At 48.6% G+C, this 25,052-nt stretch overlaps 2 protein-coding genes across 4 annotated transcripts; one reads left to right on the forward strand and one right to left on the reverse strand.

Moving 5' to 3' along the window:
* The first annotated feature begins 45 nt into the window (after positions 1-45).
* Positions 46-1,813, forward strand: MEA1 (male-enhanced antigen 1). 3 transcript variants are annotated; one of them, XM_012773169.3, is made up of 4 exons: positions 46-184; positions 640-920; positions 1,004-1,106; positions 1,416-1,813. In XM_012773169.3, exons 1-4 carry the CDS (start codon positions 121-123, stop codon positions 1,565-1,567), a joined length of 600 nt encoding a protein of 199 aa, XP_012628623.1. In that variant the 5' UTR covers positions 46-120; the 3' UTR covers positions 1,568-1,813. The 3 variants fall into 3 exon arrangements, with proteins under 3 accessions (XP_012628623.1, XP_012628626.1, XP_012628625.1); XM_012773172.3 differs by having other exon boundaries at positions 90-213; XM_012773171.3 differs by having other exon boundaries at positions 152-300.
* PPP2R5D (protein phosphatase 2 regulatory subunit B'delta) lies at positions 1,695-23,484 on the reverse strand. The gene is made up of 16 exons (XM_012773162.2): positions 23,327-23,484; positions 18,597-18,674; positions 6,976-7,180; positions 6,562-6,761; positions 6,366-6,476; positions 6,148-6,240; positions 5,593-5,723; positions 5,408-5,467; positions 5,208-5,316; positions 4,953-5,006; positions 4,473-4,643; positions 4,244-4,371; positions 3,471-3,572; positions 3,303-3,375; positions 3,042-3,158; positions 1,695-2,892 (listed from the first exon to the last, which is right to left on the reverse strand). Exons 1-16 carry the CDS (start codon positions 23,351-23,353, stop codon positions 2,755-2,757), a joined length of 1,797 nt encoding a protein of 598 aa, XP_012628616.1. The 5' UTR covers positions 23,354-23,484; the 3' UTR covers positions 1,695-2,754.
* Positions 23,485-25,052: the final 1,568 nt, after the last annotated feature.

The following is a 25,052-nucleotide window of genomic DNA, read 5'->3' on the forward strand; positions in this document are numbered from 1 at the left end:
GCATGTGCAGATATGTGTCAAACCCGAGGGGGTCGCTGGGTAATGCAGTCCTTTGTTTTCTGGGCTGGGAATGGCGGAGGCGGGCAAGGGGCGGACTCCTCGTCCTCGCTAGCGTCAATCATGAGCATGGGGCGGGGCTGGAGGACTAGGCTCCCCGGCCCGTCCTGCCCCGCCGGAAGTGAAGGTGCGAGTTCGGCCGCGGGCTCTGAGCGGGTGAGGCGCGCGGAGACACCAGCGCGGAGACTCAGTGGGGCGGGTGGGGGACGCCGCCCCTGAGGCCTGGAGGGCGTCTGTCAGGCGGTACGAAGGGGAACCTCTAGGAGAAGGGAGAAGGGGCGAGTAGGCCCTGTCTGGTGACCCGGGATTCCCAAGCGGGGGTGGGTTTCTCGTGGCGGTGTTTTTTAGGAGGTTGCAGAGCCTCTGGTTGGGCTTATTAAGGAATTGGCAGAGCAAGGCGGGTGGGGCCCTGTTGAAGATAAGAGCCCCGACTCGGAGAGTTAAGAGAGTGGAAGAGAGGGGGATGCAAGAATCTTGGGGATGGGAGCTGGTTTTGTAGACGCAAAAGGAGACCACAACGTGCTGGATGAGAGAATGAATGTGGTTTCATCCAATCCCTATCCTGCCTCCCTGTTCTTACAGCCCCTGCCCGGATGGCAGCAGTCGTTCTAGGGGGAGACACTATGGGCCCTGAGCGTATCTTCCCCAATCAGACTGAGGAACTGGGGCCACATCAGGGCCCTTCAGAAGGCACTGGGGATTGGAGCAGTGAGGAGCCTGAGGAAGAGCAGGAGGAAACGGGGGCAGGCCCAGCTGGCTACTCCTACCAGCCCCTCAACCAAGATCCTGAACAAGAAGAGGTAGAGCTGGCGCCAGTGGGGGATGGAGAAGATGTAGTTGCTGACATTCAGGATCGGATCCAGGTATGATGGAGGGTGTTCCTGAGTAGGTGAAGCTAGAATTCCTGAAAGGCTGGACCTGAACTGTCTTCTCTCTGGCTCCGTAGGCCTTGGGGCTTCATTTGCCAGACCCACCATTAGAGAGTGAGGATGAAGATGAGGGTGGAGCTACAGCATTAAGCAACCACAGTTCTATTCCCATGGACCCAGGTAAAAGAGACCATTCTTTCATTGTGGAATAATTATGAAGGAAATGGAGGGGGCTGAGTCAGTAGAAGGAAGTTACAGAGGAACACCTTATTTCTAAAAACATAGTTTACAAACTAAGATTCTGCAGACTTTAGCATCCAGGTGAAATGTTATTCTGCTAGACTTGGGGATGGGCAGGCTTGTCTAGACATAACAAGATGGATTTGGTGACCCCCACCATCCCAAAAGCTCTGAGTTGGTGCAAAGATTGGGAAGGGCAACTTGTCCCATTTTTTCTATCCCCTAACTGGTCTCTGGCTGTGATTTCAGAACACGTAGAGCTGGTGAAAAGGACGATGGCTGGAGTAAGCCTGCCTGCACCAGGGGTTCCTGCCTGGGCTCGGGAGATATCGGATGCCCAGTGGGAAGATGTGGTACAGAAAGCCCTCCAAGCTCGGCAGGCATCCCCTGCCTGGAAGTGACCACACTGAGAGCTGCCTTATCTCCCTACATTCCAGGCCAGAACCAGCAGAGGACTGAACACATCCCTGGTTGTAATGTCCATCTCCATCCTCACTGTCTCCCTTTTCACATCAAGGCAAATCAGACTTCTTCTCAGAGACCCACTTTATTCAGTTCTGTACATAAGGGGACATCGGCCCAAGCCCAACCCACCTTAGCATGTATCATTCTGTGGAGAATAAAGCACCCTATGTACACAGCCAAAAGCCATACTGCCTGTGCCCCTGGAACCTGGGTCCAGCCCTTCTCAGCCCTTTCCCCTTCCAAGGTCCTAAAAGAGACAAGTGAGGGCCTTTCCAGCATCAGCAGAAACAAGGAAATAAATAGGTGTTGGCGGAAGCTATGCTTGGGGCACTGCTCCCTGCTTCCTTCTTTCTAGCTATGAGAACCAATAGCATAGGAAAGCAGTCAGCTCCAGGGTGGTCCCTTCCATGTTTGTGATCCCAGGGCTGCTGCTGACCACAGAGGGGGCACAGGGTAGGGTATTTTCTCATCCCCCTTCTTGTCCATCTGGGCCCTATATTCATCACGTATTGTCCATAGCATATACTTTTCTCTTTTTGACCTCCCATGTTGTCTTGGTCAGGCAGTGGGAAAGAGGACATAATATAACCCCACCAACCTGCACACTGCTGGGGTTGGGGGCCTATTTGTGCTGCCGGGGGTTGGCTTCCCTCCAGCTATTCACTCCAGGGGCCAATGGGGCTTGACATAACTTTGGTGAGGATAATCTCCTGCTGTTCCCTATATGCTTCTGCAGGGGGGAGAGAGGAGGAGAGAACTCAAATGAGAATGAAGGGAAGAATAGAGGAGCATATGTATTCCTGTTTGTGTATTTCTCAGAGTAGCCTCAAGTAGCTGTGGGGTTAGGAACAGGAGGGGCACAGCCATCCCCAGGTTGTCTGAGCACTGAGCATCTGAGTGCTCAACCTCTCTGTACTAGCCACAGGGAGGCATGAACACATTTTGGGGAGAAGAGGGACTACTCTGTTGGTGTCCCTGCTTCAAGTGCCCATATCCCCTCCACAGAGTAGCTACAGAGGCGCTGCCTTGCCCCAAGGCAGCCAGTAGGGAACCGAAAGTGGAGGACTAGGGCAGCGTCCCAGGGCTGAGTGGGCTGTGGCCCTGTGGTGGGAAAGTGTGGGGGTCAGAGAGCCTCCTGGCTGGCAGTTAGGAACTCTTCCGCCCGCTTGTGTGCCTCCAGTGCCTTGATGGTGTACACATCCTGGGGCAGCTCTGACTTCCTCCGCAGTAGCACTTTCTCCTTCTTGATGTCCTTTAGCATCTGTGTGTGGACAGGGAGGAGAGGAATGGTGACTAATTCCCAGTGAATTCTGTTGTTTCCTCCCCTTATTCTTTGGCTCTGCTGCTCTTGTCTCCCTTCCCTTCCAGAGCTATTATTTCTAATCTACCCCACCCCCTGTGCCCTCCCACCTGCACAGCCTCAGTCTCCACCGTCCTCTTCAGAAGCTGGATGTCCTCTGCTGTGGGGGTCTCTGTCTCCATCGAGTACACAGGGGGCAGCGGTGGAGGAGCTCGGAACATGGGATACTGAGAGCGAGAGGAGGCAAGGATGAGCGGTGAGAGCCACTTCAGACGTTTGTGGGCCTGTCTGCCTTATATTCCACCTACAGCAAACTCTTCCCCAGCTCAACATGGGCCCCTCTGTTCATAGCAGTGGCAGAAAAACCTCACCTGGGGATTAAGCCGGGCAAGCTCCTCGATTTTTTGCCACATCTCTTCCCTTTCCTTCATTCGGAACCGGCCTCTGAGGGAGCAAAAGTAGAATTGGGGCTGGGCTTGACAGAAGCAAAGTGAGCTGGTGGTAGAAGATGAAAGTCTCCCGGGGAGAGAGATACTCACTTCTGCTTCTCTGCCTTATATTGTTGTGTGCAGTCATCAAACAGCTTCTGATTCATTTCCATAAACAGCTTCAGGGCATTATAGATCAGTCCATGGATTGTCCTGCCACCCAGAAGAAAGATGAGGTATAGGAGGCCAGAGCCTGCCATTAGTGCCAGGACCCCAATTTGTCCTCTCCTAGGGGGTGTCTCTGTTAGGAGTTTTCTTTCTCATTTACTACTCCCATTTCATAAACTTCTATAAAGTATAAGCAGATAGCTCTGGCCAAGTCATGTGACTTGAGACAGTCTTTACAAATATTGGTCTAACTGTCCATCCTCCCCCCACCCCATGCTCCAAGGCCTACCTTGTTCCCACCACTTCCTACTCTCTAACCCACACTAATGGTGTCCTAGCAGCATGATGGACTGCATCTGCATAGACTGCACTATACTTGCTTTTAGTAGTAAAGTCTTTACAACTCCAGGATTCTTCCCACATACTGTCTAAGAGGATCATATCAGCTTCCCATAGCATAGAAATTATACCTCCAAAGCTGTGATGTGACCTGCAGAATAGCTGGCCCCAAGGATGCAGACTGCTACCCTGCTGTTTGGTATCATGGAAATCTCTCACATGGGCATCTTTCTTCTCCAGTCAGTCCCTCACGGTCCTATCAATATGCAGTGGGCACCAGTCCCACTTGCTGACTGACCAGGTTAAGATCCCTGGCTCCTTAGTTCTTTCACACTCTTCAAAGGTTCCAAAACCAGATCCCCACCCCAGCACCTTACTTGTTCCAGTGACTCTTGGAGTTCCTGTAGAGTGCAGGGAACATGATGGGGAGGACTCGGGCAGCATTGTCACTTATCAGGCTCATGATATACTCATTGTTCCAGTAATAGAGAGCACGCTCTGCCACCTGGTGGGGAGAAGTGGGACTCAGTGAGGGTATTGCTTGTTTCACTCAAGACCTGGGTTTCTAGGAGGCAGGGACAGGGATATGCTGGGTCTGAGTGTCACCTGGAAATGGGGGCTGGAGACACATTTGGCAAGCTGGCGGAAGAGTGGTTCCATCACTTTGCTGAACTCTGAAGGTTCAATGACGTCCAGAATCTCCTCTAGTTCATTCAAGAACATCACCTCCTTAGGGCTGTGGGTCTTGGGCCAAAATTTGAGAAGTCCCACAATCACCTGTGAAAAGAGGAGGACATGGGGATAAAATCCTCTATACCTGCCTGCTTCCCCAGGAAGCTTTCCTGCCCACTCTCCCCCACCCAGTGGGCACAGCTTAGGATGATCTCTGCTAACTGCTCATGTTTCTCTGGCTTGAATTTGTTTTCTAAGTGTATATATAGGCTTCACTTTTCCTTCAGAGAGGAAGCCACGTTATCTGTCAGGTGCTCCTGAGCACCTGCTTAAGGCACTGCTCAATAGGAACAGACTGGCAAGTAATGCTGGTGACAGTAAGTGGTAGACCTTGGGGCCCAGAAAGGGAGTTACCGGCTCAGTCAGACTGCTCTCCTTCTCCAGGAACTGTACCACACAGTATGCCAACTGCAAAAGTTTGAGGTAGAAAGGTGAGGTGCAGGTTTAGAAGGTTTCAGCACCGCAACAAGATCCCAGAATGGAAGGGGAGGGGTGAGGAAAAATTATCCCACCTGCTCCCTATGCCTCCCCTATCCCAGCTGGACTACCTTTCCACCCCTCTTTTCTTGGCTGTCCGAGTTAGGGATCATCAGGAGGAAGGCAGCTCACCTGAGGGTGGTAGACACTAAGGGACTTGACCTTGTGAAGGGGAAGCAGGACACGAATAAGGAACATCTTGTGCTCTTCCTTAAGGGGCAGGGCAAAGCCATTGATGATGCTAGGAATTAAGGGAGGTTTGTTAGGGCCAAGTTGAATGCACCAATCCCCCAACTTTTTTCAGGCATCTGTGCCCCAACCCCACATCTCACCTGCCAAGGATCTCCAGGAGCTCAGCAATCCCATTGTGATGCTCGGTCTCGTAGATAAACCTGAGGGAAGAAAAAGGGCTCTCCTGATGTCCCTCTAGCATTCTGCAGAGCCCTCCTACATCCCTGTTCCTGCCCCACCTCTGCAGGAGCTCACTTTACTCCTGAGTCTGGGCTCCTGGCCTCACCTGTAGAAGATGTGGTTGATCTGCCTACGAATATAAGCCCGGAGCCCCAAAAACTTGCCATAGATGCGATGTAAAATGGTCTTGAGGAAGTCCCGCTCTCTAGGATCCTCACTGTCAAATAAGTCCAGGAGCTGGGAGCAGGAGGGAGGAAAGGCAGCAAGTGAAGCAGCAGCCAAAAGGCTGGGGCTGGGGCTAGGGTGACATAGGTCCTGCCAGGGGAAGCCCAGAGGTTTTCTGGAGAGAGGGAGTGGGGACAAGTCTCACAATTCTATTACATTGATCTACCCAAAGTGATGTTTGGGTATGCGTGTTTACATACCCCACTGAAAGCAGGGGAGGTACTGTGTTGCTTATTTGTTTCCCTCCATCATGCTGGAAGCTCCTTAAGGGCAGAGTAGGTTTTTTTAACTCTTCATAGTCTTGTGCCAGATATAGCTGAAGCTCAATATAGTCAGCATAAGGGGAAAGAGCAGCTGGGACACAGGGGAGTAGGGCTTGGGGCTAGAGTTCATGGAATGGAAAGAGGTGGGGAGGACAGGAACCTCAGGGACTCACAGCAAGGACAAACTTCTGGTCAATGTACTTCTTCGCTATGTTTGGCTGGAAATCAGGAGACTCAAGGAAACGTAAGAAAAACTCATACACGAGCTGTGGGGGAAAGGAGCATCTACTGAGGGGGTAGTCCCAAAGCCTGGGAGATACCCCCTTGCTGCAGACCTCAGAGTGCCCCCATTCCCTGCAGCCAGGGTCAGGCTTCCCCCTTGCCCTGGTACCTGGAGGTGTGGCCAGGCAGCTTCGAGGGTGGGCTCATCTTCCTCTGGGTCAAATTCGGCCCCTGTGGGATTTGATGAAGGTGGCAGCGTCCGGAAAAGGTTCACTGAAAACTGAGGGGTAGGTCCAAGGTTAGAGGTCTGTCCAGGCTTCACCCCCAACCCCACACTGCCCCCGGCATCCTTTCCCTGTGCCTACCATGGTGACAGCCTCAGGGTAAATGGCCTCGGTGACGACATCACGGCTGTGGGTGATGTACTCCACCATCTCGTTGAGTCCTGCCCGTTTCACCTCCTTAAATTTGAGGTCACTGAGTGGGTCTGACACGAAGTCAAAGAGGACACAGCACTGGCGTAGCTTCTGGATAAACAGCTCCTCCCGCTCCTGAGTTGGCGAATCTGTGGGGGGCCCAGCAGTCAGGTTCTCCTCCCTTCACTGCCATACCCTGTTTGCCTTCCACAGCTTTCTCTTAGCCCACCCTGCCAGCATCCTGCTCCCTCGCATCCTCTGGAACTCCCTTCCCCGCCCCCAAAATACCCCAAAACCTGCATTTCACCAATCCCCTGTACCCACTAGGCTTAGTACAACAGCTCCCTGACCATCTTTAAGTACCTTTCAGGGCAGGAAGCTTCTGCAGCTCCCGGTTCTTGCTGAGGTTGAAGCGGGAGGAGCTTTGCCGTCGCTCCTTCTTGACAATCTGAGGCCCCCCTGAGTACTTGATTTTGCTGAGCTGTGTAGGGGGTGGCGTGCTATTGCTGGGACGCTTGTTGGATGATGGTGGCTGCGGCTGAGCCTGGGGTTGGGCTTGTGGCTGGGCCTGGTCAAACAAGTAATCCATTGAAATCCACTCCCCAAGATATGCCTCCCACCCTGTGCCTGGACCTCCCCCACCCCCCAGGCTGTTTGTGCCTGTACAGGCCTGGGCAGCCAACATCTGTCTCCTGTCCTAAAGTGCTCAGGCCAGGGTCACAGAGATAACTATGGGTTAGCCCTAGCAGGGAACAGTCAAGAAGTCATGTCTCCAAAATCATGCCCACTGCCTGTGCATCAAGAGCCTTCAAAATGTCCATTCCAGGCTGAGCACAGTAGCTCACGCCAGTAATTCTAGCACTCTGGGAGGCCAAGGCGGGAGGATCATTCAAGGTCAGGAGTTCGAAACCAGACTGAGCAAGAGCAAGACCCTGTATCTACTAAAAATAGAAATGAATTGGCCACCTAAAAATATATAGAAAAAATTAGCTGGCCATGGTGGTACATGCCTATAGTCCCAGCTACTTGGAAGGCTGAAGCAGAAGGATTGTTTGAGCCCAGGAATTTGAGGTTGCTGTGAGCTAGGCTGATGCCACGGCACTCTAGCCCGGGCAACAGAGACTCTGTCTCAAAAAAGAAAAAAACAATGTCTATTCCAGTTCATGAACAGGCAAAACTATTTGATGGATTGATAGTGAAAGAAGTCAGAAAAGTGTAACCACTTGCCATTGGGGGGGGGTACTGATTGAGAAGAGACATGAGGAACCTCTGAGTAATGGAACACTCTACATCTTCACTGGATCTGGGAAGTGGTGCATAGCATATACATACCTAAAGATTCCTTGAGCAGTACACCTAAGATTACTTTATTGAATGTGTGACATTCTTCAATTAAAAGGTAAAAGAGGTCAGGCGCAGTAGCTCATGCCTGTAATCCTAGCACTCTGGGAGGCCGAGGTGGGCGGATTGCTCGAGGTCAGGAGTTCAAAACCAGCCTGAGCAAGAGTGAGACCCCGTCTCTACTATAAATAGAAAGAAATTAAGTGGCCAACTAATATATATAGAAAAAATTAGCCGGGCATGGTGGCGCTTGCCTGTAGTCCCAGCTACTTGGGAGGCTGAGGCAGGAGGATGGCTTGAGCCCAGGAGTTTGAGGTCGCTGTGAGCTAGGCTGACGCCACGGCACTCACTCTAGCCTGGGCAACAAAGCGAGACTCTGTCACTCTGTCTCAAAAAAAAAAAAAGGTAAAGGAAAGAAATTGATTCCCATGCCTCAGTATTTTAACTACTAGAAAGTTAACTTAATAAAAATCCTAAATTTTGGCCAGGCACAGGGTGACTCACAGCTATAATCCTAGCACTTTGGGAGGTGGAGGCAGGAGGATTGCTTGAGATCAGGAGTTCAAGACCAGCCTGAGCAAGAGTGAGACCCATCTCTACAAAATACAAAAAAATTAGCCAGGTGTGGTGGTACATGCCTGTAGTCCTAGCTACTTGAGAGGCACTCTAGCCCTGGTGACAAACAAGACTTTGTCTCCCCCGAAAAAAGAATCCTAAATTTTATATAAAGCTTTGTGTGCAATACTTTTAACAGCCTCATTTATAACAGAAAAATAAATAAATGGAATATCATGGAGTTAAAATTATGTCTATGGAAAGTATGTAATAAACATAATCACAACTGTGAAAAGTATATTCAGCTGTGAAAAATATTTTATAGTCACAGTAATTGACCCCAACCTGGTGATAAGTATTTTGGGAGGAGGAGAAATGTCTACATAGAGCATAAGAATACCAAGGCCTTAATTTTCCAATTAAGTAGAAAGTCAATAGATAATATCTAAATCTAAAAAAAAATTTTTTTAAAGTAGTAAAAGAATCTAATTTAGAAATATAAAACTCAATCTCTGAAAAAATAGCTTGCAGTGGAAAGTGTTTGCCTCAGAACAATGGGAGGAGAGTGGCCTGGGGCAGGGTAGGGGCTGCACTTTTCATTACAAGCCCAATAGTAGTATCAATTTTCTGAATGTCCGAGTTGTCATAGTGATAAAAAAAAAAAAAAAAAAATTAAGAAACAGAGTCTTACTCTGTTGCTTGGGCCAGAGTGCAGTGACATCATCATAGCTCACTGTAACTTCAAACTCCTGGGGCTCAAGCGATCCTCCTCCTACCTCAGCCTCCCAAGTAACTAAGATTACAGGTGCATGCTACCATGCCCAGCTAATTTAAAAAAGTTTTCTGTAGAGACAAGGTCGAACTATGTTGCTTAGGTTGGTCTCAAACTCCTGGCCTCAAGAGATCTGTCTGGGTGCGGTAGCTTGCGCCTGTAATTTTAGCACTCTGGGATGCTGAGGCGAGAGGATTGCTTGTGCTCAGGAGTTCAAGACCAGTTTGAGCAAGAGTGAGACCCCATCTCTACTAAAAAAAAAAAAAATAGAAAAATTAGCCAGGCATTGTGGCCCACATCTGTAGTCTCAGCTACTTGGGAGGCACTGAGCTATGACGATGCCATTGCACTCTACCCAGGGTGACAGAGTGAGACTCTGTCTTAAAAAAAAAAAAGGAGGCCGGGCGCTGTGGCTCACGCTTGTAATCCTAGCTCTTGGGAGGCCGAGGCGGGCGGATTGCTCAAGGTCAGGAGTTCAAAACCAGCCTGAGCAAGAGCAAGACCCCGTCTCTACTATAAATAGAAAGAAATTAATTGGCCAACTGATATATATATAAAAAATTAGCCGGGCATGGTGGCGCATGCCTGTAGTCCCAGCTACTCGGGAGGCTGAGGCAGAAGGATCACTCAAGCCCAGGAGTCTGAGGTTGCTGTGAGCTAGGCTGACGCCACGGCACTCACTCTAGCCTGGACAACAAAGCGAGACTCTGTCTCAAAAAAAAAAAAAAAAAAAAGGAAATTGAACCCCCCTTCTCACTCCCCAACTTCAAAAAACAAAAAGATCCCCCTGCCTCAGCTTCCCAAAGTGCTAGGATTATAGGTGTCAGCCACTGAGTCTGGCCATAATGATAAAAATGTGTAACAAAACAAAAAGCCTAAAACTATAAAATGTGTAACAAAACAAAAAGCCTGAAACTACATAATTGACAGAAAATTGCTTCTGGCTGGGCACAGTGGCTCATGCCTTTAATCCTAGCACTCTGGGAGACTGAGGTGGGTGGACTGCTCAAGGTCAGGAGGTCAAAACCAGGCTGAGCAAGAGTGAGAGAGACCCCGTCTCTACTATAAATAGAAAGAAATTAATTGGCCAACTAATATATATAAAAAAAATGAGCTGGGCATGGTGGCGCGTGCCTGTAGTCCCAGCTACTCGGGAGGCTGAGGCAGGAGGATCACTTGAGCCCAGGAGTTGGAGGTTGCTGTGAGCTAGGACCCCACGGCATTCTAGCCTGGGCAACAGTGTAAGACTGTCTCAAAAAAAAAAAAAAAAGAAAAGAAAAGAAAATTGCTTCTTATGCTAAGTTAAATAAGGACAATACAAACTATATATGCAAAATGAGCTCACCCACATTAAAACATGCACAGAACCAAAAACTAGGTTCAGAAAAGGGAAGAACAAGTCCACCATTGTGGTAATGACTATCTCCTATAGCAGTAGAATTATAGATTACTTTTTTCCACTTTTCTAAATTTTCTATAAGCTGACACTGTTTTTATAATGTGGAAAATACAGCTATCCCCCAGATGTGGGTGTCAGAGCCCCAGGAAGTCCATTTTCCAAAGCCTAAACACAGGTGTTTGCAGGCTGTCTGCCCACAGACATTCCTGGACTGTCCAGGTAACACCCTGTTGGACAGAAGAGAGGCTGAGCTCCAGGACAGCCCTTGCCCCTAACCACAGATGGCTCTAGGACCGAGGAGAGAATCATGTCCAGTTGGGTACCCATGCCACAGGAAAAAGTGACCTGCTGTCTTTATACCCGCCATCCTTCCTTCTCTCCAACCCCATCTCAAATTCTTTTTTAGTTAATCTTTTATTTGTAATTATCAGTAAATAATAGTTATATATATTTATGGGGTACATGTGATATTTTGATAACAGGTATACTATATATATATATATATATATTTATTTATTTATTTATTTTTTTTTTTTTTTTTTTTTTTTTTTTGAGATAGTCTCTCACTCTGTTGCCCGGGCTAGAGTGCCATGACGTCAGCCTAGCTCACAGCAACCTCAAACTCCTGGGCTCAAGCAATCCTTCTGCCTCAGCCTCTTGAGTAGCTGGGATTACAGGCATGCACCACCACACCCGGCTAATTTTTTTCTCTATATATTTTTAGTTGTCCAGCTAATTTCTTCCTATTTTTTTTTTAGTAGAGACGGGGTCTTGCTCTTGCTCAGTCAGGCTGGTCTCGAACTCCTGAGCTCAAACGATCCTCCCGCCTCGGCCTCTCAGAGTGCTAGGATGACAGGCGTGAGCCACCACGCCCGGCCAATACAATGTGTATTAATCAAATCAAGGTAACTGGGGTATCACCTCAAGCATTTATCATTTATTTGTGTTAGGAACATTCCAGTTCCACTCTTAGTTAAAGTACACCCTAACTTATTGTTGACCCCAAACTCTTACTCCTTACCATAAGAATGGAATAATTTGAAATCCTCTGGGATGGGAGAGGGAGGAAGATAGAGATATTATCCTTTGCATACTCTGAATTTTTTATATAACAATTACGTCAAGTTTGTGACCTATCTGGGGATGAGAGAATGGAAGAGGAGTACTAGGTCCAATCTGGGCAGGACTGTGGGTCAGTGTGGCGCATTACTGCTCTGGCCATCTGGCTTTCTCTTCTGCCTCACCAACAACCTGACTAAGGAAATGAGGAAGGGGGGCAAGTCAGTCATTATAACCCTCTCCTTACCAGCCTTAAGCCAGTGTGACTTGGTCTAGACAATGCAAGACACACCAGAGTCTGGGGTCTTTCTGTCTATCTATGGCAGACAAGTCACACCTTGGGGAGTGGTGGGGGAGAAAGGTAGAAGGTTGGTGGACCAGAGCTTTGTGGGCCTCCAGACCCTCTCCTGCTTCATGCCTCCATTTCCCTGCCTTAGGAACAACCAAAACTTTCTCCGTGAAGCTCAGTTCTCAAGAACACACTCAGGCCAGACTGCCTGCCTGGGTTCGACTCCTGGCTCTGCCACTTATTAGCTGTGCAACCCAGAAAGTCATATAGCCTTTCTGTGCCTCAGTTTCCTCATCTGTAAAATGGGGATAGCAATAGAACCTACCTTATAGGGCTATAATAAGGATTGAAATGAACAGTACGTGACACATAGGAAGCATTTTATAAGATTGTCTTCTACTACTGCTATAATACAATTATTATTATTTCCTATACCTGGATTTCAGGAATGCAGCCTGAAAATTCCTTCTTAAGCTAGCATACCTCAAATGTTCCTTTGAGTCCATTATCCTCCTCCTTTGAAAATGGGGGACCCCTATCCCCCCCACTCCACCCCAGGGGGGAAAAAAAAGAAAATGGGGGACCTATGAAATCACTGCATCTTTCCAGACTCAGCTTAAGTCCTACCTTCTTCCAAGAAGTCTTCTCAGATCATTCCAGCCCTATGGTGCCCACCTCCCACCTCCAATTCTACATTTAGCTTAAAACTCCCCAAAATCATAGAGGTATTCTCTCCCATGGTGCCATCTAGAGCTCTATCTAGCTGTGCTTAATTCTTTACTTCATTTATTCACTAAATTGTCTGTTCCACTGGCTCTGTGATTGTGCATACCCTAGTGACACCTCTTGCTCAGTCAGTTCATGTGTCATCCCCTTGACTAGATGTTAAGTCCCCTGAGAGCCAGGCCCTGGTTTGCACCCCTCTGGGTCCCCCCAGCACTGGCACCTAACAGGCATTCAATGAATGTTTGGCTGGATGATTTTTTTTTTTTTTTTTTTTTTTTTTTTGAGACAGAGTCTCACTTTGTTGCCCTGGCTAGAGTGAGTGCCGTGGCATCAGCCTTGCTCATAGCAACCTCAATCTCCTGGGCTCAAGCGATCCTACTGCCTCAGCCTCCCAAGTAGCTGGGACTACAGGCATGCGCCACCATGCCCAGCTAATTTTTTCTATATATATTTTTAGTTAGTCAATTAATTTCTTTCTATTTTTAGTAGAGACAGGGTCACGCTCTTGCTCAGGCTGGTTTTGAACTCCTGACCTCAAGCAATCCGCCTGCCTCGGCCTCCCAGAGTGCTAGGATTACAGGCGTGAGCCACCGCACCCAGCCTGGCTGGATGATTGACCAGCAGCCAAGGCCCTCAGTTCCTGGCCAGGCTCTTCCCCACAGGCCTTTCCTCTCTTGTCCCAACTCAGGAGCCCTCAGTATAGAGCTCTGTATAACATCAGGAGCAAAGTCAGGAGGGAGAAACGTCAGTGATACTAGGGTAAGGGACTCAGTGCCAGCCTGAAAACAGGACTCCGAAGAAGAACATGTCTGTCTCTGTCCTCCCAGGTAAGATGCAGATACCCTGCACCTCCATAAACCTCATACTGAGAGGACAGCCAGAGAAAGGAAGCATTCTTCCCAGAAGGGAAAAAGCCAGCCTTCAATTGTCTCTGCCACTAAGGAGGGAGTTGGACTAGATCAGTGGTTTTCCAACCATTCTCCCAAATGCAAAGATTTAATGTTATATCTTTTGCATAATGAACTAACTGGCCTAATAAATGAAGGTCATTTTAGCTTAAAACTCCCCAAAATCATAGAGGTATTCTCTCCCATGGTGCCATCTAGAGCTCTATCTAGCTGTGCTTAATTCTTTACTTCATTTATTCACTAAACATCGCATTAAGCATTAAAGATTAAAAGTTTATATGTAAATACTATACCATTAAAAAAAAGGATTAAAAAGTGACTAAGACATAGCCTTTGCTTTCAAAGAGCTCACAGTCCAGTAGGCGGGATAGACGCAAAAGCAGCTAACAGTACAAGGGAAATGCAAGACCAGAGAATCACAAATGATATAGGAACATAGAGGGCTGAGTTACAAACTTTGCCTGGAAGAATTAGGGAAAATGTCCCTGAAGAGGTGGCTTTTGACTTGGCTCTTAAAGTATAAATGTGAGTTTAATAGGCAAAAATAGAAACAAGAGAGATAAAGCAGTCCAGGCCAATGAAGCCACATCTGAGGGCTCTGAGTCATAAAAGGGCTTGTCATATCAGAAGATGGGAAGTTCAGTGGGACAAGAAGCCAGGATAGGTACAAGAAGAATGGGGTGGGGCCAGCTCAGAAGGCCAAGGGTGCCATGCCTAGCAAGTTTGGATTTTAACTTGTAAGCAATGAAATGCCAAGAGAGGTTTTTAAGTAGAGGACTAATCAGCCCAGGGGGCTTTGTTACCTTTGTTACCCTAAAGTTTAACAACTCTGGCCCCAGAGGGGACAAGCTAAAGTGGGGAGACTGGGATAATTTCCTCTTCCTTCTGTCCCTGCTCCCAGAACTTAAGACAAGGAACCAGCACACAGAAAGAGTCCAAACACTGAGTTATTTTCTCCAGAGACAGATCAGGAAAGACCCTTACCTGCAGAAGCAGGTCACAGGGAATCTCAATTGATTTCCCAAGCCTCCTTTTCATTCTAGGATTCTCTTCTAGAATCTTGGAACCAGCATATCACTTCATTAAGACCACAAGAGAACCTGCTCCTGAGCCACGCAGACCTGTGTAGAATTCCAGCTCTGCCTTTCCTCACTCTGTAAAAGCTATTTAACATCTGTTAAGGCCAAGCATGGTGTCTCACGCCGGTAATCCTAGCACTCTGGGAGGCCAAGGCAGGAGGATCGCTTGAGGTCAAGAGTTCGAGATCCCCCATCTGTACAAAAAAATATTTAAAAACTTAGCCAAGTGAGGTGGTGTGCACCTATAGTCCCAGCTACCTGAGAGGCTGAGGCAGGAGGATCACTTGAGGTTTGAGGTTACAGTGAGCTATGATGACACCACTGTACTCTAGCCAGGTTGACAAAGCAAGGTTCTGTCTCAAAAAAACAAAACAAAACAACAACAAAATCTTTAAAGAGGCTTAAGCCTCAGTTTCATTTGTAAAATGAGGATGATAATAACTAAATAACTAACCTCAAGAGTGTCATAAAGGTTAAAGGAGACAATGCATGCTAAGTATTTAATACAGTGCCTGGTGCATAGTGTACTGGGTTGAACAGTGTCCCACCAAATTCACGTCCACTCAAAATATGTGAATGTGACCTTATTTGGAAACAGAGTCTTTGTAGATGTAATCAAGTTAAATAGTGGTCATACTGGAATAGGGTGAGCCCTAAGTCCAATATGACTGGTGTCCTTACAAGAGGAAAATTCAGACAGAGACAGAGACAGAGACACATGGGGAGCATGCTGTGTGAAGACAGAGTCAGAGACTGAAGTGATCCAAGCAAAGGAATGCCAAAGACTGCCAAAAGCCACAAGAAGCTAGGAGAAAGGCAAGGAGTAGATTCTTTACTAGAACCTCAGAAGGACATAGCCCTGTTGAAATCTTGATTTCAGACTTCTGGCTTCCACAACTGTGAGAGAGTAAATTTCTGTTGTTTTAAGGCACTAAATTGGTAGTAAATTGTTTTGGCATCCCTAGGAAACTAATACAAAGCAACTGCTCAATAAAATAAATATTGGCTGCTATAATTATTAGATCAATTAGAAAGGCTGTTAAATGCTTGACACAGAGCAAATCTGGCTAGAAGAGCCCAACATTCTGGACTAGAAAAAAGGCAAGGGAAGGACTGTGACAAACAACTTCTGAAGACCACAGCCTCACAGCCTGGCCCCAGCTTCTCCAGCATCTCCCTCCCATCCCATACGTGGTTATGTTTCTGGCAAGTCACAGAGCAGAATTCCTGCAGCTGCCTCATACAGGTGAGCCCTGAGCAGCCTTTCACAAAACAGCCCAAGATGAACTCAACACCCTCTTTTTCCAGAGGGCTTGAAACAGACCCACTACCTTGGGCGTATTTGTCCAAAAGGCAGTGTGGACAAACTGTGGCAGTTGGTCTCAGCATACTTCTTATTCTGTTCAAACCTTCATTTTCCCATCTATGAAATGACAGGGTTAGACCCTAAGGTCCTTTCCAGCTCTAATCTGAAGTTGGTTCATTTATTCATTCACTCATTTACTTACTCACTCATTAATGCATTCAAATGCTGGGTACCCACGGGCCCACTGTACCAGGCCCGTCAGCAGTGAACCAGAGCCTCATGGACCTCCTTCACTAACACAGGAGATAGCTGATAAATAACGAAGTCACAAGGAATTTTTCACATTTCATTAAAGTTGTGGGTCAGGTGTGGTTGCTCACACTTGTAATCCTAGCACTCTGGGAGGCTGAGGCGGGTGGATTGCTCGAGGTCAGGAGGTGGAAACCAGCCTGAGCAAGAGTGAGTTCCCAAAGCCATCTAAAATTCAGGTGCTGAAAAAAAAAAATATATATATATATAAAATAAGAGTGAGACCCCCGTCTCTACTAAAAATAGAAAGAAATTAATTGGCCAACTAAAAATATATAGAAAAAATTAGCTGGACATGGTGGCACATGCCTGTAGTCCCAGCTACTCAGGAGGCCGAGGCAGGAGGATCACCTGAGCCCAGGAGTTTGAGGTTGCTGTGAGCTAGGCTGACGCCACGGCACTCTAGCCCGGGCAAGAGAGTGAGACTCTGTCTCAAAATAAATAAATAAATAAATAAATAATAAAGTTGTAGTTAAGTGCTACCATAGTACTGGGTGCCAAAATAGCAACTAACAGGAGCCCTGACCACATCTCGGGGATGGGGGTGACTGGCCAAAAAAGGCTGCTTTAAGAAAATGACATCCAATCTATCTAATAACTGAAGAAGTAGGAGTAGGCAAAAGGTAGGAATGGCCCTCTAAATATTCCCTTCTCTCCCTTTAAATCCTGTTTCTAAGTCTTCTCTTTCTGCTTCAAATGTCAGTTGCCAGCAACCACCTTCCCTGTGGGACCCACAAATGTCCTCATTCTTGAAGAGGAGACAGAGCCCAGAGAGTCTTCCCAGAAGCACTTACTGTGAACCAAATGTGTGAGGACACAGGTGTGGGGAAGAAGCAATGCAGAGTAACACACAGCTCCCTCCCTACAGTTTGGGGTGGTGAGAGAGAGGCAGATGAGAACAAATGGCCACAGTACTGAGTGATAAGGATTATTCCAGACATTCAGACTACTCTATATGGCAGAGGAAGTAATTTCTCTTCTGTGGCCCTCAACTTACAAATCTGTAACAGGGAAAACCTATCCTTCTGATTACTCAAGTGAGGCATAAAACAATGGTCCCAGGTGTGAAAATACTTGGATCTTTTTAGAGGTGATAGGGACCAGAAGCACCCATAAAAACCTAAAATAGTTAACCCAAAACACTTGTTAATCAATCTCTTCTCCTAGAAAACCACAAGACCTGCCCTAACACAGGAGGGAGGAAGCAGAGAAAGCACCGATACCAGCTTCCAGGTAGGATGTGGTGGGTGCTCACTGGACACATTCACAGGATGATCTGTCATCCAAAGCATCCACTATGCACACCCTCAAATTTTCATGGACATGCTCTGGACTTCCTTAAGTCCCTCCCCACTCTGGTGCTCTCTCAGCTTGCCGTTTATTGCTTTATAGCCCAAGATTGCTGAGTTGTACTGACCTCTGCTCAGGACTGTCCTTCAGTCATGCTCCCATTTGATCGAGCAGAAGGGTAGTCTTGCCCGACTCAGGGACACCAGCCACTTCTAACCCCTTGGCCCACCCAGAGCCATGCTGAAGTCCTTATCCCCCAATCAAGCACCTGTGGACTTTTCCCCTTCTCCTCAGGACCCCAGAACCCCTGCCTTTTGCTGTAAGAAAAAGGAATTCTTTTTTTTTTTTTGAGACAGAGTCTCACTTTGTTGCCCAGGCTAGAGTGAGTGCTGTGGCATCAGCCTAGCTCACAGCAACCTCAAACTCCTGGGCTCAAGCAATCCTCCTGCCTCAGCCTCCCAAGTAGCTGGGACTACAGGCATGTGCCACCATGCCTGGCTAATTTTTTCTATATATATATTAGTTGGCCAATTAATTTCTTTCTATTTATAGCAGAGACGGGGTCTCACTCTTGCTCAGGCTGGTTTTGAACTCCTGACCTCGAGCAATCCGCCTGCCTCAGCCTCCCAGCGTGCTAGGATTACATACGTGAACCACCGTGCTCGGCCAGAAAAAGGAATTCTGAACACTCAAAATTGACAGAGAAACAACTCTCACAGGAATCCCTGGGGAGCTTGAAGACCCAGACAGCTTAAGTGGTCTATACCAGCCAAAGGGAAATCTTGCTTGAGGGCGGTCTTGATGGGGTGTCCAGGTCCCTCCTAGGCTATAGAAGCTTCCTTTCTTTCTGCCTAGGTAACTTCCGGGCCCTGGGATCCCTTACCCCACTAGCCATCAAAGAGTTGAAGCTAGCACCTGTACCACAACTAGGGCTGTGCCTATATTCGTTACCTCCTCGGTGTTCTCGCCTCCACCATCCTTGCCTGAGCTGCTGGGCTTGGCCGTGCCTTTGGCAAGCTTGGGGGGCTCCTGCAGGGAAAAGATGGAGGTAGGGTTAGCAGATGCCAGGGGAAGGGAGAGGCCCTATCTGGACCCCTTAGGTCTTTGTTGCAATTATCCTCTGTCCAATTGAATCAGTCAATCAGTTAGAACCTACCTTGTGCCTGGTGGAGCGTGTATACACAAAGGGACAAAGGCAGATTCAGCCCCTCCAAGCAGTTTAGAATCTGGTTAGGAAGTCATCCCTAACATACTAATTAAGCATGAGAATGCTCTTTCATCTTTCACTTCACCAGGCTGGTGCAGAGGCTGGCCCTGGGAGGGCCTTCAGTCAGGTCAGAACCAGGGTAGAAAGGCTTAACCATCAGGGAATGAGCTGCTCAGACTGGCTTCTGGCTAAAGTGGTCAGAGAAGTGCCAGAGGCTTCCATGCTGGAGGGAAGGGAATCACCACTTCCCCCTCAGGGCCATCTGGAAAGACTGGGAGGCATTTTTTGATGTCACAAATGGCACCCAGACAAGAGGGTACTACTGGCATTTAATCAGGAGGCCCCAGGGATGCTAACAGGTACAGGAATTGTCCCACCCAAAATGCCAAGAGCACTTTGGTTGACAAGCACCAGGACAGGGTTGGGGTAAAGCCCTTAATTATTACAAAGAGTGAGCACTAGTCTGAAGTCTCACTTGGGAACCTGGCAGCTGGCTCAACACCCTGGCCTGCCCAGCATCTCTTCCTATGCTAAGGGCCAAAAAATGCAACTGCACAGGGACAGGATGGGGAAAATGTGAAAAAGACTTGGGGATTTAGGTCTGACTGGAAGCGCAACACAAATCATCCCTGGCTGCCACAGTAGCTTACATGACCTTCCATCCTGTTAACAGACCTGTGCGGAGTGCTTGGCACTGATAGGGCCATCCTGGAGAATCTAGTTCAGTTGTGATCATCAGACTTTGAGAGGAGCAATGACAAATCCCAGTTTTTCTTAGGGGGAAATGCAACCCACACTGGGAGTGGATTCAAAAGCATGTCCCAAGTGCAACAGCTGCAGGAACTCGGATAGTTAACAATGGAAGGGAGGAGTCATGGGGGATGGGGAGCAAGAAGGGTCTTAAACAAATGAAGGGCTGCCATGTGGACTGAAGATACAACTTGTCCTTGGACCCACAAGCAGTACAGCAATGGACTGAAGTTGCAGGAACACAACTGAAGCTCCAAACAAGGAAGAATTTTCTCACGGAGCAGCTGCACAAAAGCTAGCTACTTAGTGAAGATGAAAGCTCCCCAACCCTGAAAGCATTCAAGCAGAGGCTGGGTAACCTCATGTAAGGCATGCTGCAAAAGTGATTCAAGCCTTAAATGAGGACTAGATTGGAGAATCTTGGAAATCACTTCCAGCTCTGAGATTCTGCAATTCAATAGCAGCCGAGCCCCTTCAGTGAGAAGTGTTAAATCGAGTGATTGTGACTATGGGGGCAAAAGGATTTCAGGGAGAAGAGAGCTCTGTGTGGGCTGGAAGGAATATGGGGAAGGCTTATTGCGGGTGGAGAGGAAGAAAGGTGTGGTATGGAGCAGCTCCACACAGTAGCACGAGGGGAAAAGGATCCCTTCTTTGGGCTGAGCACTCTCCCACTGCCTACTAACCGAGCTAGCCACACTGACCGCTTGTCAGTAGCTCAGAGCTTAGCATGGAGAGAAAAAGGATGGAAGGGTGCAGGATGGACACAACACTGAGGTGTATGTCTGCATACACCCTAGATGTAGGCCCCTTGGCCAAAGCTGACCCATCTTTGTACATGTCTGATCTCTCTACTTGATCACAAGCTGCTTATTCTTTTTTGTACCCCTCCACCCACCCCACGATGCTCAGCATGATGCCTCAGACATCTCTCTCAAGGAATGTGCCTAAGAGAGATCCAGCTGCCTTGGTGTATGGGTGTGAATGGGCTTGGGGGGAACCAGGCCCACAACCCTTGCTCCCTGGCTCCCGCATAACAGGTGAAATGCACACACTTTAGGCACTGCACAGCACCATGGTTCTAAGAATGGTGGGGTTTGGAGCCAGCCCTGTGTTTTGGGCCCAGCTCTTCCTAGCCATATAATCATGGGCAAGTTTTCTAGCTTTTTTGAGCCTCAGTTTTCTCATCTATTAAATAACAATAAGCATAGTGCCCACTTCCCTTAGCACAGTGTCTCACACATGAAAACTCTAATGCTGGTCAATGTTATTACGATTATCAACAAGAAGAAAGTGGGAGGGAGCAGGGGCACCCCACTCAAGAACATAAAAGAGATAAGACCCAGATGAGAACATGAGGGCAGGGGAGGCATGCAAATCGATCCAAGAGACTGACCTAGCACCTGTCCATTAAGCATCAACCGTGTACAAGGGAATTGCCAAACCAAAATGGAGCTTAGTTATTATCTCAAGGGGAAAGAAAAGACTTGTCCACAATTAATTCCAGCCCAAGGCCAAACAAAATAGGGCCATAAGTGGCCTACCAAGTGTTCTGCAAATCTAGGAAAGGAAAGAGAGCTTATTCCTGACTGACGGTTCAGAAAGGCTTCCGGAGGGGGCTGTGAAGGACGACCAGGATTGGGACCAGCAGATGTGAAGAAGAAAGGGGACAGGTGATGGACAAGCAGTAAAGATCCTCCACCCCCCAACACCTCTCTGTACCCCCATCCCATCCAGGCAAACCTCAGTCACATTTGCACCCCACTCCTCCTCAGAACTTGCCAACCATTGAAGGTGGTTAAATGCAGCCAAAAATCAAGGGCAGAAAGTTAAACCTTATAGGGAGTTCAGAGTTATGCCTGGCTGCATGCACCCCAATCCTTCCAATACCCTTTCCCAACCAATTACTTACACCCACAGTTCTAGCAAGTCTAATTAAGAATCTCTCTTCTTCTTCACAATGAGCTAACAGGCAAAGGCTTTCTGCAAATGGGACAACATCTGGTCCATCAGACTAAAAACTACAGGCGAATGAGGACCTCACCAGCTTCCTCTGAATTCCACAACCCTTAGCCCCTGATGTGGCTGACTTCTGTGGGCATCACTTGTAACTAAGCTGCCCAAACCACCTTAACTTGCCCACTCCCCAAGGACAGGGCCTGGGTGGGGCACAAAAGCCTGTCTAGCTCATCAGCCCAGGAGGTTCAACATCTCGTACACCATCACCAACCCTATACCCAGAACCTCACATCCTGAGAGGTTACAGGGACAAGCCAGAATCAGAGATGCCTGGCAAACATACAATGGCCCCAGGATAAAAAGTTAGACTGGTAGGGTCAGAGATGGCAGCTCAGTAACCCAGCCAGTCAGGGGGCGAATGAAAGCAATATACCTCTGGGGTCATCAAGCAGGTGGCCAGAACACCAGGCTCAAGTCAGCCCTCATCACAAGGGGCCAGCCCCAGGAGAAGAGAAGCTGGGGGAGGCTGGAACTGGTATCCTAGCATCCTCTGTGTGAGTCTGTACCTCAAAGGAACCACACCTCTGAGTCAGATCTCAGCAACAGCAGGAAAGAGAGGGTAGAAAAAGGCAGGGATGAGGAACAGGGGAAGGCGGTATGGAGGTAGAAGAGGAAGGTGAAAAAAGACAACATTAAGAAATTGCCTTGTGTCAGGACATCATGACAAAGGCATGGGTGTCCAGGGGTGGCTGGCCTACAAGGTGAGAAGGAACACTAATCTGACAATTCTGATTCCTGATTGAGGGTAGTGTGGCTCAGGAAAGGCAGAAATCTAGCACTGATGCAAAAAAAAAAAAAAAAAAAGGAAAAATGCAAAGGCTATCCTAGGATTAGCGTAAGGGGAGGAGCCTGCTCAGATTAGGAAAGGTGACTGGTCTAGGATGAACCTGGGAGCCAGCTGATGTTAGGAGGGCTTTGATACAGAAGAAGCCTTTAAGTCAGGAGATCTGATATTGCAGCTGGGCCTCCAGCAGGCTGTGTGACCTTGGACAAGTCCCTTCCCCTGTTGGGGCCTCAGTTTCTTCATCTGTACCACTAGGGATTACACTGCCTGCGCTCAGAAGTCTCTTCCAGCACCGATGGTCTGAGGTTCCAACAACAGAAAGAAGGGCTCAATCCTGGCTTACAAGTTTGTGTGTGAAAGAACTAGAGGGAGGGGCCTAGGCCAGATTTGGGTGGAGAAGAGAGAAAGCAGTGCTGTTCTAGGTCAGGGGCTTGGCATGGAGCGAGAAGGGGCTATAGAGGATTGTGGGGTGGCTGTTCCAAGCTGGTGAGAAGAGGAGCAAAGGGGCTGCGCAGGGCGGGGGAGGGGGCAGTTCTGGAGGGAGGTGCAGTTTCAGATGAAGGGCTGTCCCAAATCGGTGGGGGACTGGGGCTGGGGGCGGCGTTGGGGGAGTAGGGGAGTGACCTGGAAATGGAGCAGATCTGAAGGAAGGAGGTTACCCTGGGCCAGAGGTAAGAGAAGGAAGGAAGGGAGGGAGGGAGGTGTATGTGGGGTGAATCTCTCTGGGACAAGGTGGGGGAGGTGTCCTAGCTGCGGCACCAGCTGGGGGTGCTGCCAGCCGCGGGGGCGGAGGGCTGGCCCCAGGAGTCCTGCGGGGGCCGGACGGGAGGGTCAGTCTGGGGCTGTCCCGGGCCTGGCGCGGGCCCCTCCCAGAGCTCCACGCAGGCCCCAAGGCGGAGGCACAGGGAAAAGGGCCACGCTCACCTTCTCCTTCTTCAGTTTATAGGGCATCTCGGCCCGTCCGGACCCGGCCCAGCTCCTGCGGCCCCGCTCCGGCTCCGGCTTTGCTCGGCCGCACTCGGCCCGCTCCGCGTCTCTTCGCCACCGCCTGCGCGCTGCGCCCGGGTCGAGCGGTGTCTGCGCCTCCAATTGGCCCGAACTCTTACAAACCTGCCTGACAACCAGGCGCCGCCTCCTCCCATTGGTCATTGGAGCCACTATGCTTCCTTTTTTTCTCATTGGAAAGAAAGAGTACAAACCGCCAGGGTTCGGCTCCCAGAATTGGCTGAAGTGGGTGGTCCCGCCTGAAAGTGGGTGGAGCTTAGCGAAGGAGGCGGGGAGAAGGGGAAACCCAAGCTGGGCTAGAAGTGCTGCACTTCATCGTCTGGTGTGCGTCGGCCTCGGCCATTCTTCCAAGCATTTGGAGCTATGTTCCTTTCCTTTCTTTCTCAAGTGGCGGTCACACTTTCCCCATGCTGCTACTCCGCCCAGTCCAAACTGGAGGAAAGAAGCCCTAAAACGAAGGGTACCTTTCCTCATTGGGGTAATGTGGCACTAATTGCAGATGCAAAATTAGTGGAGCGCTCCCAAGAGCCCTCCAGGGCATCTGCTCTTAGACAAGACTTGCAGAGGAGAAAGGGGAAACCTGGCAGGCCGGCACCTGGGTGAAATGAGTTGAGAATTACTGGTTTGTTGCAACTTTAGGAACAGGGTCCCCGTTCCTACTACACATATCCTGGGATTGAGGAACCAGTTAGATTTGAGCAGTTGAGAATGCAGTGGAAAAACAACCTTATTGTTGAGTGCCCTGGAAAATTCATGCGCCACCCTGCCCAAACCAATGTTCTAATGGATAAGAGCCCTCAAGGAGTTAGCAGCCTGGTCAAGTTTACATACTTGTATAAACAGATGGTTAAGATACAAGGTAATAAATTACACAAACCTAGAGGCGGCATGGAGGAATAGGTTTCAGACAGGCTATTCCAGTAGCAGATTGACTACATGAAAAAACCGGATCAAGAATAAGCCTGTGGCCAGGCCTGGTGGCAGGCTACTGGGAAGGATGAGGCACGAGAATCGCTTGAGCTCATGGGCTCGAAGCTGCAGTGCACTGCGATTGCACCTGTGAATAGCCACTGCAGTCCAGCCTGGGCTAAAGAGCAAGACCCTGTTTTAAAAAGAAAAAAAGGCCGGGGGGCGGTGGCTCACGCCTGTAATCCTAGCACTCTGGGAAGCCAAGGCGGGAGAATCACTCAAGGTCAGGAGTTCGAAATCAGCCTGAACAAGAGCGAGACCCTGTCTCTACTAAAAATAGAAAGAAATTAATTGCACATAAGGAAAACAGAAAGAAAAGGCATGTGGTCCCCTGACCAGGAGAGCAATGGGGATGGAGAAGAAAGGATGGAGTGGGAAACGTAGAATCAACAGGATCACAGGATTTGGTGATTCATTAGATTGTAGTGGGATGGTAATAGAAAGGGAGGAGTTGAGGATGACTTCTGGAAGTGATTAGAGATGAGGGAGGAAAAATGTTGTCATAATGGCAAAGGAAGTACAAGAGGATTGGTCAGTAGAGTCAGAGAAAGACTAAGATATTTAAAGATGGAACAGCATCACCTTGATTTCTGCAATTAGGATGTTACATGACTTTGCCCACTATCTGAAACCAAAAAGAAAAGAAAGAGAATGAAAGAAGAAAAAAAGAAAAGGA

This window comes from Microcebus murinus, chromosome 5 (genome assembly GCF_040939455.1).
Source record: "Microcebus murinus isolate Inina chromosome 5, M.murinus_Inina_mat1.0, whole genome shotgun sequence".
NCBI lineage: Eukaryota > Metazoa > Chordata > Mammalia > Primates > Cheirogaleidae > Microcebus > Microcebus murinus.